Below are 12,438 nucleotides of genomic sequence, written 5' to 3' on the forward strand. Positions count from 1 at the left end.
CTGGTCTCCAGAGTGTGTTCTGCGCATGTGGGTTCGACAAATTAATCTCAACATGACAAAAACAACACAGAACTGAAGGTGGTGACAAACTAGTGAGTAAAAAATATTTGATACATGTGAAGTAATGCAATTTATGTAAAATACATTTAAATGAATTAATTGCACATTTAAGTGAGAAAAAACTCTGATGGAGTTGACATCTGACCAAGGTGACAAAATGCCAAACTACTTCCAATTTATATGATATTCTGAAGGAGGCCATATTGTAGCTCATCAGGTCCATGAAATCTTTACAATAAACTAAAATTAAGTTTTTATTAAACACAATTTCATCAAAGTTTGGTAAATTGTCAGTTCTGGTGTTGACACACCATGGTTGTGACGAGCAACTTAGGAATAAAACAAAAGAAAAAACTAATGAATAAAATAAGCTAACCAGAGCTAACCAGCCCTCTTAGCAAAGAAAGAGAAAGGAAGTGGTCATGGGGTCCTCAGAAGTTCTGGTGCCCCCCAATAATGCCTGATTTTTTTTTACAATCTTTTTATGTCTGATGGTGTTGACAAAAACTTGGGACAAATTTCAATAGAGTTGGAAAATGTATAAAAATATTTTTTATTCAATGTATTACTTTTAAACGATTTATATGAATAATTATACTTATCATAATATACTATCTTAGTATTCCTTTAATTGTTTTAAACTATTATAATGTATTGAGTTCTGCTCCAGGACAACTTATTTTAAAGACACCATCCACCTACCACAATGTTTAAAATACAAAATATTTGGCAAACACAAGGAAAATATAAATTGTTGTGCTCACATGGCCCAGGGTTAGTTTAGTCAGATTTTTGAAAATTTTTTATTTTGTGTATATTTTATTCAAATTTTGTGCTTTATCTATAGGACCTGTTTTGTCCCTATTCTCAAGAATCACTGTAAAGAGAGACGTGTCAGAGAGTTCTTTGAGTGGGCAAATGGAGAAATCGTGCCTAAGTTGTACATTTACAGAATAGAGATGCTTTCTGTCCATATGGCGCATTCACAAAGCGAGCACGGCTCGACTGTAGGATGACTGCAGTTGCACCGTTAATGCACGGCTCCTCGTTTAAGTTCTGCTGAGAGCCCTGGAATGATCAGTTCAGGTAATCTAAACAATAATAAACCATCATCAACATTTCCCAGCAGATCAATATGATCTCTGAACATATTGCTCCCTCTGAATCCCTCCATTTGTGATGTTCTCCATCTGAGCCAAAGCACTCCACAATTATGCGGCACACCTTGCTCAGCTATGTTTGATTGTATACACACCTTGATCATCTTTAAAAATAATCAAACCTGACCTGTTTGGAGTTAATCTGCTGATCCAACCTTGTTTTCTTTTTGTAGTGAGAATTAAATTACCCTATAGATGCATTTCATGTGCTTTGGCGCACAGAAGCAGAATTCACCAAGCGTTGGATTGTTCACCCACTACAGGGAACTTGAGCTGGGTTTAGACCAGGGGTGGGCAACTCCAGGTCTCGAGGGCCTCCTGCAACTTTTAGATGTGTCTCTACTTCAACACACCTGAGTCAAATAATGAGGTCATCAGCAGGACTCTGGAGAACTAGACTGCACTCAGGAGAATTCAGCGACTGGATTCAAGTGTGTTAGACCAGGGAGACGTTTAAGAGTTGCAGGACACCAGCCCTCGAGGACCAGGATTGCCAACCCCTGGTTTAGACTGTCATGTGACAGGTTAGTTTTATCCTACTGGTAATGTGTTGTTGCTATAGTAATCCTACTCAGTTTTACATCTTTATGAGACAAAAACTGAGGAAACTATTTCTATTTGAGTGAAGTTTTCACATCTTTTTTTAAATTTTCTTTATTTTGTGTGCGTGTTAGCTTATTGTCTGAGGATAAATGTGGTACAGTTTCATCGTTCACGTTTAAACAATAAAATATTAAAATAATGAAAAAAACATCGAGTTTAATGTTTCTTGGTCTAAAAAACTCTGAATGTAGTCAGATTTCAGTGTATTTAGGTGAATTTTTGGCCCTTTGTAGTTTGATATTGTTCACAGAAAAAGTTTGCGTGGCTGCCGCACATTTTCATGCCAGGGAAAAAGTGTGCATATATTTACACACACTTTGACGGAAGGTTCATTATTATACATGCCGAATTGAAATTCTTTGATTTGTAATTGCGTAACTCCTTTGCTTCATCTGAAAATATAAAGATAAAGCATCTGAAAGAAAATAGTCTATTATTCCATAGTTTTAAAGGATTATGCTACTGTAGGATAGCCTTGTTCTGCCACAGGGATTAAAATCTTTTACTTGGAGGCTTTTGGTTTCATTACACTAATGTGGATTTTTGTTTACAAAGGATATGTATATGATTCTTAGTAATCAGTGAAACAAATAATTATGACATTACAGTAACCTGGTAAAAACCAACGCCTAGTCCTACACCACCTGCTCCGTCCAGAGGGTCTGGACCCTCTGTTGTTGAGAAATGACAGATGGTTGTTTCTTGAGGCTCCAGAGAGGGAGTTAAAAACAGATTTTCCTCTGTCCACATGCATAGAAATGAAGCAGGACGACACGGCGCCTAGTGCATGTTGAAGCGTGGGGTTTCATTCCCACTTTCAATTACACCTCACAAATGTCAGACTGTCTCGTCAGTGCCTGCTCAGCCTCCCTCGGCGTGAACAGAATGAGGCAGATCCCATTTCAACGCATTCATTAGGAGTCTTATCACCAGACAGTCCTCCAAGGCAGAGTATGATCGGACAATTAACATGATGGCCAATTAGGCCGTGGTGCTAATTGGCTTGTGATTAAAGGCAATGCAGATGAATGAAGTGATGACGACCGTAACTGTTGGAGGTGGAATAGAGAGCCTGTGTGGAATGACTGATGGAGGTTAGCACAATAACTTCCCCTGTTTCACATGGTTGCCCAGTAAGCGCCACAATAAGCCATGAAGTATATTTGTTATATTTGACTTATCTTTTAACGTCTTATTTTAGAAGAGCTATTCAATCTGTACAGCCAAAAAGACTAACCTATGAGCAGCTGTACAGATGTAGCTCAGGTTTTTGCCTCTCAGTTGTAACTTCCATTCAACATCTCCACTAGTGCTGAAATATATATTTAGAACTTTACCATGCTCAGGCATAAACTCGTTGTTGTTGCACATTTCTGTGTTTGACTTTTTAGCTTTTCATTGTGTTATGTTATTCATTATCAAAAACAAACAAAGTGTTACCTTGATTCTTTTATGCATGTTTTAAAAATCCTTCAATTTCCATTCAGCTGTACAAAACACCTGGGTGGACCAAGCTCTGCCTTCTAAGCGCAGCTCCTCCTCAGAGCTGCAGTTCCCAAGCTTCACAGACTAGCCCTCCCATGCAACTCACACTCAGCTCTTTCAGACTCGCTAGTAGCATTTAGCAAACACCTGGTGGTGCTGTCCATCAACTGAGCTCATATGAGTCACTTCTCAGTGCAACACTTGTAAAACGTTGCTAAAGGGTTAATAGAGGAACCATGTTGTGACTTCCTGAAGGTGAAGTTTCGGAGTCTTTAAAGAGACAAGAGGCCCAATTTCAAGGTATTAAATTACAAACTAATGTTTCTTTCAAGTCACATAAAAATGCTATAAATGTCAAATAACGACTGAAGTTAACATATTATGTGATACTGCCAGGCACATTTTCCAATGTGCATGGGAAATACATAATATTGCCCCTTTAGAAGAAATTAATCAGAGCATTTACTTCTGGAAAGATCTAGTCACAGTTAAAATGCTTTTTTCCCCCTATGTTCTGTTAAAAAAAGTTAGTTTGCATATTTTCTTTTGTTGGAAATATGCCTAAGCTGAGCTTAGTGTGACCATTACAGAAACTGTTCTGCATGAATGTGGCAGATCCTGATCTGTTTATTTATATTGATACTCTTGCTGATGGCCCTCAATCTCCATGCACATGGCATTACTAGGTATCAATAGCTGTTTAAAATTCCACTTTTCACGTGGTGAAGCTTGTGACTCCTTCAGCTCAAACTCACTGTTATTGTAAATGGACTGAACTTTTCCAATCATTTTGACCACTCAAAGCACTTTACACTAGAGTCACATTCACCCATTCACACTCACATTTATACACCAATACGCAGACAATTTGGGTGCCTTGCCCAAGGGTACATCAACATATGGCAGAAGGAAGCTGGAATTGAGCCTACAACCTTCCGACCACAAGACGACTACTCTTCCCACAGAGCCACAGTCACTGTTCTGAAAGGTTTGGTCAGACTTTAAGCTTTTGGGCCAGTTACAGAGATCAGCTTCAAACAGCAAATCAATCAAATCTGATCCAGACGAAAATCACCAAAATGAAAACTGTTTTGCCTTCTTAAGCTTATATTGCACACAAAAAAAATCTCCAGGTGTTCTGATGTATTCACATAACGCAAACATAGAGTTAAACATATGGATTTGGGCTCAGATTGTATAATTATGTGTGATGAGGATGATTCGTTTTTCATTGACATAAACATCACTCTGTCCCCCAACATTACAATACAGACATAAGAATCTTATCTCTGATCCATATGAAATGAGACGCCATACTTTGATCTGTTTAGATTTATTTCATAGTTCATCATGTGTTTGCAGATGGATTTATCACTGACAAAGTTACTGGAATGTATAAAAGGTTTTAAGATGAAACACATTATGGGCTGGCTGTTGAATGACGTCACTTTTCACTGATACAGCTATTGGCTCTGAGTAGAGCCAGCAGCAGTCAATGTTTCCTGCTTAGGGGCCCCGCGGGAGCCATCTGCCAATTCCAGCAGCACCTGGACAGTCTGGGCCAGCCGGCTCAGGCCCTCATCCTCCAGGATGAGCTGTGGTGAACACAAGGAGTCCTGCCGGGGATACAATAGTAAACATGTGTATGTAAAACATGCAGTGGGTTCCTGAATTTGCTGAGGATTGAAAAGTAGCCACATTACTCAAAACTCCTGCTTCTCAGCAAAATTAATAATTCATGATTTAATTAATATCATCACAGCTTTGTAGTAAACATCCACACTTATTTATTAATAGGCCAACTGTCAAAATCTACATCAGTCTGCTCCTGTGGGACTCTCTCGGTTTGATCAGATTTGACTGACGTGGCTGGCAACATGAGAAACCAGGGAGTCGGATCGCTGAGAGAAGAAAAAAATCTGAATTCTGGGGGGCTTTTTGTTCCGTTTATAAAAATATATTTTCAAAAGATGAAATTGGTTAAGGTAAAAAATGTGCAGCAGAATTAGAGCAAATGGTGTTTTCTCTGCTACGTCTGTCTCTAATCTGAATGTTAACATGTAGTCAGTCCACACTGTGAAACCATAGTTCCATCAGAATATAGGATGAGCCTGATTAGAATCCAGGGTCATCCTATAACATGAAATTAATCTTACTCATTGCATAACATTAAATTAATCTTACTCCCACTTCCCTCTGAAACAATAGAGCATAATGGTATCATTACAACAGATGAAAATGAATTTTATATGTGTCCAACTACCATCCATCGCATGCAATAAGAATTTTGAAAGTTAAACTCTGAATAATTTTAGATGTGACTTATATTCTGCGAACCATAAACTGCATGGCTTTATGGTTCACAGAATATCCCAACCTGCACACAGGTTGAGATGTTGTTCCCATTTTTATTTGTAAACTTTATAAAACATTATTGCTCTGATTTTTTTTTATTAAATGAGCTGCATAATTGTTCAGTTGAATTCATATGTAACTGAATTATTCACTACAATTTTTATCAGGAAATATAAACTCTCCTTTCCCTACCATTTCTGTATAAAATCATGTGCTTCTTGTGCAGGCAGATGCTACTATGCAACAAAAATGTAAATATTTTAACAAAGGCAAAAAAATAAAATCAAGGACTGAAGCAACTAAAATCCACACAGATAGAGCCAATGAGAACAGCTCTATGAAAACCAAGGTGACATCAAATGTCAAACAACTACATTATTACTTCTGTAGCAAAGAGCATAGGCTGAATAATGTAGTCACCAAAAGAATTATTTTTAAAATTAATTTAATATAATTTTAATAATTTTAAACATTACGTTTTAAATAGGTTCAAAGTGGGTTTTTGTTAAGCTGTCGATATCTGAACTGCAACAGAGAATTTGTCATTTTTCAGGAAGCAGATTAGTTTTAGAGCAGCACAAATATTTCATCCATCTCAAGTGCTACACTTCAGCTAGTTTTCTAGCAGTGGCTAGAAAACTACGGCTTCAACACCTAGAACATAGTACAAGTGGGTTTATTTCCCAGCATGCTTTATATGCCATCAATTGTTATGGTTCTCTATAATGATTTTAAATGTCGCAATCATTTATTGTAGGAACTGTTGGAGTCCTACCCAGATGGAAAAATCTGGCACTGATTTAAGTTTCCGAGGTCATAATAAGTACGGAACTCTAAACTGATTTCTAGACTTTGTTTTGTTTAATTTGAAATGAACGATGGACTTGCTAAGCGACTTTTTGTATCTGGTTTCAAAGAATTGACTCTTTAAGTCCCAGAAGTAGGATCTGTCTTTATTAAATTTTGTTAAAATAAATTGCTACAGCAGCTGAGCTCATTACAAAAACATAATATAAAGAGACTTATCAGTGAGCTGAGCTTTTTGTAATAAGCTCAGCTTATTACAAAAACACATTAAGGGTAGAGCCAGTGATAGACACTTTATATTACGTTTTTGTAATAAGCTCGGTTGCTGTAGCTTATTTTCTGGGAATTTTTGTGAATTGGCGCTAAATAAGCTGAATTGAAAATAAATCCCTTTCAAAGCAAGGTAAAGCGTCAGGTGAATGCATCCCAGTTTCCATTTTGCATGTGGAAGGAAATTTGTTGACTGAGCATCATTCTGCATCTGGCTCCTGGACTCATTTTCATAACAGAATACCTCTGATTGAACTACTCTGCAGCCTGACGCATCTAGCTGGGGTTTAGATATAAAGAGCACGGGGAAGTTAATGCGTTAAAAAATAAACTCTGTGGCAATCTGCATGAAAACATGCCATTTCAATCTGGTACACACTGAATACCAAAGCCAGCTGTCAAATGTGAGTGTTTATCACCTGCAGGTTTGACATGAGAAGCCATTAAATGAATCTTACTCCCACTTCCCTCTGAAACAAGCACAGGCGGACGGGGATGGAGGGGAGGGGGAACTACGCGTTCACTCAGATACGTGGAAAAACAGAGCAACTTGGATGAGAAATTTCTGGTTGGCGCAATAATTACAGCGTTTCTTTCTCAACGCAGGCGTTCCGGCAACATGCAGCGCCGTGTTAGCCAGTGTGATGGGAAAAGGCTAATGAGGACACGTCTCACTCCTGAGGTCCGTCCTTAGTTCGCCATAACTTCCTCTGAACCCACAAGGAACAGCTCGTCATCTGGGATTTGTTTATATTCTGTAGCAACAACACTGATTCTGATTGGACGAGCACAGACAATCTGAATATGAACATGATCCGGACGACCTTCTGGGCGTTTAGACCAGACTGGGATCCTGTCTCAGGTTTGACCGACACATGCTGATCCAGGATGTTGCACAGTGCTGCATCAATAACATGCATTGCTTCTTTCAAAGTATATGGAAAAAGTAGTGATTTATAGTCTGGAAATTACAGTAGTTTTTCTTATTCTTCCCTTTTTGCATATTTCTCCAGATCTGCATAACATTATGCTAGTTTAATAACTGCAATTGTAAATTTTACCTATATTTAATGAATATCACTCATCTGTATGATTATTCCCCACCTGCCACTTTGCTGCTGTTGCCAGTGGCGCCTACAGAAAATCGTCGTCGGAGGGTCAGACCAGTAGAAAAAAATATTACAACAGCATTTTAGGTCATATTAAGATAAAATTAGAAAAATATGAACAGAGTTAAAATAAGACTTTAATCTTCCAATTCTTACAAGAGAGAGGTGCTCTTTTATGGCCTTGTCTGGCCCATGCCAATTTTGTTAGCAACTCTGACTACAGCAGCAAAGTGGCACCCACAAAAAATTTATACTTTTGTATTTATTTATTTTTACATTTTTGTCTTTATTGAAGATAACTCTGTGTTTTTGTATGATATGAACATGACTGTCTGGGAGGGGGTATCGCTCCCTCCCCCACACACCCTTTCTCTTAGAGCTGTAACATTTGATTCACTACACTGAAGGAGAAAACAGGATCTGATCAGTCTGAACTCCCCGTTTGCTTCAGACTAAATATTCTAAGAGTAGCCTTTGAGGATCATCATATAATGGACATGTTTGTTCCATCAAATATGTCCATTAACCAAAGTTAGTTTGGCCATAGCTTTCATCTAAACTGGTGTACTGCATAGATGATCAGACTTCATGTGTTCCTGGAATCAGCATTTGTTAGCTTGTTAGCTGTACAAACCCCCCGCCCCGCACACACACAATGACATGTGAAGCAGGCAGACTGACGCGAAGACAGCAGCAGTACAAACCTGAGGGCTGAGTTCGACCTTTCCTCTGACCTTGGCTCAGCACACTCACCTGCTCAAACTCTGGCCAGGAGATGAGAAGCCTACTGTTTGGAGAGCACACAGGAGCTTTTAAAGGAGGTGACGCACAGAACAGACAGGATTCACTTCAGGGTATCTGTCCCCCCGGCCCCACATCCAGCTCAGCACTCAGTTTTACAGACATTTCTACTGTAATAAACCAAGTTGTAAATAACGAGTGAAAAAAACCCCACATTGATTTATTTCATTGTGGCTTTGGAGATGCAAGTCTGAGGAAAATAAAACAAAAAAATTCGAATCCAATTTGTTTCTGGTCATTGCATCAGCTATTGGCTTGCTGTAGGTCTGTTGATGAAGGTCCATGAAAAGCTTATAAAAGGAGCTGGAGACAACTGTAAGCCGAGTGGGACGCTGAGGTGACTGCAGATACCCTGAGCACACAAACTTCACTGCTGATTAAGCAAAGGCACGACAGCAAGCTGGCACAAACTGGCACAGGGTCAAAGTTTCAGTTTTAATCAGTTCTTTACAGCAGAAAGGAAAACAGTCATTTAAAGTCAAAAAGTGTTATGTAAATATAAAATACAATATTTCTGTTTCACTAACAAATGTAGAAATATAGCTTGGTCTAAGCCAGTGAAGGAATTACTGCAAATCCAGTTTTCACTCAAAATATACATTTGAACTGAAATCATTCTCATAACTGCAGATTAATAAAACAGAAGGGAAGTTGTGATCTTTCTCAGAACTCGTATAACTGTTAAACCAGTTATACGATACCATCAATCAATCAATAAGCATTAAAAATTAAATATTGCAAAAAAAAATAAAAAATAATAAATTAGAATGAGGGCTGCACAGTGGCGCAGTTGGTAGAGCTGTTGCCTTGCAGCAAGAAGGTTCTGGGTTCGATTCCCGGCCCTGGTCTTTCTGCATGGAGTTTGCATGTTCTCCCTGTGCATGCGTGGGTTTTCTCCGGGTACTCCGGTTTCCTCCCACAGTCCAAAAACATGACTGTTAGGTTAATTGGCCTCTCCAAATTGTCCCTAGGTGAGAATGTGTGTGCATGGTTGTGTGTCCTGTGTGTCTCTGTGTTTGCCCTGCGACAGACCGGCGACCCGTCCAGGGAGTACCCCGCCTCTCGCCCGGTACACTAGCTGGAGATGGGCACCAGCAACCCTCCCGACCCCACTGAGGGACAAGGGTGYAAGAAAATGGATGGATGGATAAATTAGAATGATGAGAATAGAAAGTCTATTCATTTGGGTTTCCTCTAATTCTCAGTAATACAGGACCTTTTCTTCTTCTCTAATGTTTGATTCATAACCTGCAGGAAGATTTAACATTTGCTCCAGCTAGCTGAAAAAAATGAGAAACCAATTCTAAAAATCAATCTTCTAGATGTCGCTGCAAGTAAAAAAAAAAACACTACACCACCATCAATGTACTTTGGAAGTTAGGAATCAGATCTGGGAATGCTTATGTTCCAGAGGCTGCTCTTAAAGTGGTTGAGCTCAGGCACAAGGCTAACTACCGTTAGCAACCTGTGTAACAGTTTCTCAAACTATAGCAAGTACTGTACAGTAAAATACAGTTAAAGTGATACAAATATGCTTCTGTAACTAAACGAGGTTTTAGACATGTGGCAGTTGTGGTTATTCAATGTTGGATTGGTGACAAACTTCCAGCTTTCCCAAGAAGGATTTGCACTTCAGGGGGATTAACAACAAAGCATCCAAACAATGTTGCCATGTTCTCCAACAGAAGCTGTACTCTAGTAGTGTCTGTTCCTTGTACTCCGTTTTTAAATATCCTACCTGCACTTGTTGCTAGAGAATACATTATGTATTTTTCTCTTAACCAGGAAAATGGAATAAAAATCAAAACCAAAATGTGGGCTATTTCAGGCCTCTGTTTTTTAAAAAAAGGAGAAAAAAACTAAACCTCTCATTTTTAATTAGTGATTTATCTTTGATGACACAGAAAAAAAGTTTTAATTTTTAATAAATAGAAATGTTTTGCTGGTCTTGAATACTTGGTTTTGGCTAATATGTCAAAATGTTTGGACATCCCTGAAGCAAACAGGGGTGTCTTATTTGCTTCTGGACACCCCTGAAGCAGTAGACAACCCTGACTATACGCGAGTCACTATATGTGAGCAACTCACTACCAGTAAAAGGCAAAAACTACCAGTAAAAGGCAAAAAAAAGGGTCATCTTCTAGCTTCCACTTGCAGTTTAATGCTCTGCAACAACATTTGATGGTGAAGTTGTGGAGGAACCTCAGACTGGCCCACAGTTTTCTTGGTTAATTAGGTTTTTCTTGGAACACAGAAATGACTCAATATGAATGGAGCGCAGTGTTAGCAGCACTGGGTGGACATTAGGGGGATTTTGAAGTTTGTGAGATAATCCCCAATGGAAGCCTGACAGCCTGTTCAGAAGGCATGCAGAGCAGCAACATCTGGACTGTTGAATGAAAGGTTCAGAAGTTAAGTGGATGGTGGTAGATGTTTAAAGGGGCTGAAAATGTCAATCACTAGCTAAGGGGTTGAATTTTGATCAAGCAAAATGGTCATCTGCCACCATTTGTTTGACTTTATTTTCTCAGCTATAAAGGAAAGTTGTGGTTATGAGGAGCATCTTAACTACAGTAGAGAACATGTCACTGACCCCAGTGGAGGTGATTGAAGCATGGAGCAGGGACCTAAACCTAGAATACCTTCTACCATTCATCTACTGCAGGTGGGAAATACTGACTGCTCACAACCTCGCCCAGTAACCCTGGTTATCAATATAAACTATAGCTAATGATCAAAGGATGTGTTTTGAGAATAAATTAATATTCATTTTAGTTTTACTTTTCTGTTCAGACATTAAATTTGTTCCATCCTTCTGTAATAGTTGCAGTTTAAGCTGTTCTGACCAAATCTCCTACAATCCTGCAGTAACTGTTGCCTTTAAGCTCCATATGGTAATGAGTTCTAATGTGAGTTTATCTGCAGGCCCTGACCTGATATGAGCTAAAACACCAGATAGGTGACTGTGTGCTGGAAGCTGCAGAAACTGTCTAGCGGTTTGGTAGATGTGGAGCTAAGAGGAAACCAAAGCTTCACTGTTAGCTTAATCTTAATATTAATCTGCTGCGATTTTGAATTTCTGAACTAATTTCCTCAGAAAGCTTCTGCTGCTTCCATACAAACCAAATAAATATAAATAAATGCAATAATTTAATAAGCCGTTTATATTTATACGAGTCAGCAGGTCAAACAGACCAGTGCCAACAGCAAGGACTTCATACACACACACACACACACGCACGCACGCACTCACACACACACACACACACACACGCACGCACTCACACACACACACACACACACACGCACGCACGCACGCACGCACACACACACACACACACACACACCCCTCCTGGAAGGCTCTGTACCGACTGGGGGGAGCTGATGGAGCAACAGAGACATCTGCTGCTCCCACGTAAAACAGCATGCAGAAAATCAATCTGTGTTGAGCACTTTTTGCCTGGCACATTCAGTGGCACACACCAACACTTCACATCCAACATTGAACTTGCATTTTTCTAAGGGTTAAAAATCACATTCACAGTTCAGGAAACTGAGGAAGAAATGCTGGAGCTCCTCTGGAGGCACAAAGAGTTCAGCTGACTTCCAGGTGAGACAAGGCAAGTGAAACACCTGAAACGCCTGGAGATGCATGGCTCAAGTTGTAGTTTTTTGCAACTTGAAGCTGCCTTAATCGGCATAATATGAATTTGGAACTGTGAGATGAAAATCACAGTAGATGTCATTGTTGTAGAGCTTTAGCTCTATCTATTAATCTGACTTAATCT

At 39.2% G+C, this 12,438-nt stretch overlaps 1 protein-coding gene across 1 annotated transcript in view; it reads right to left on the reverse strand.

Moving 5' to 3' along the window:
• Nucleotides 1–4,625: 4,625 nt before the first annotated feature.
• The window catches only part of lrch4 (leucine-rich repeats and calponin homology (CH) domain containing 4), an 80,997-nt gene continuing 73,184 nt past the window's right edge, over nt 4,626–12,438 (reverse strand). The window contains exon 18 of the mRNA XM_008434913.2: nt 4,626–4,924. Coding sequence (XP_008433135.1) covers nt 4,772–4,924 — 153 coding nt within the window. The 3' untranslated portion in view covers nt 4,626–4,771. The remainder of the gene's footprint in view (nt 4,925–12,438) is intronic.

This window comes from Poecilia reticulata, linkage group LG18 (assembly GCF_000633615.1).
Source record: "Poecilia reticulata strain Guanapo linkage group LG18, Guppy_female_1.0+MT, whole genome shotgun sequence".
NCBI lineage: Eukaryota > Metazoa > Chordata > Actinopteri > Cyprinodontiformes > Poeciliidae > Poecilia > Poecilia reticulata.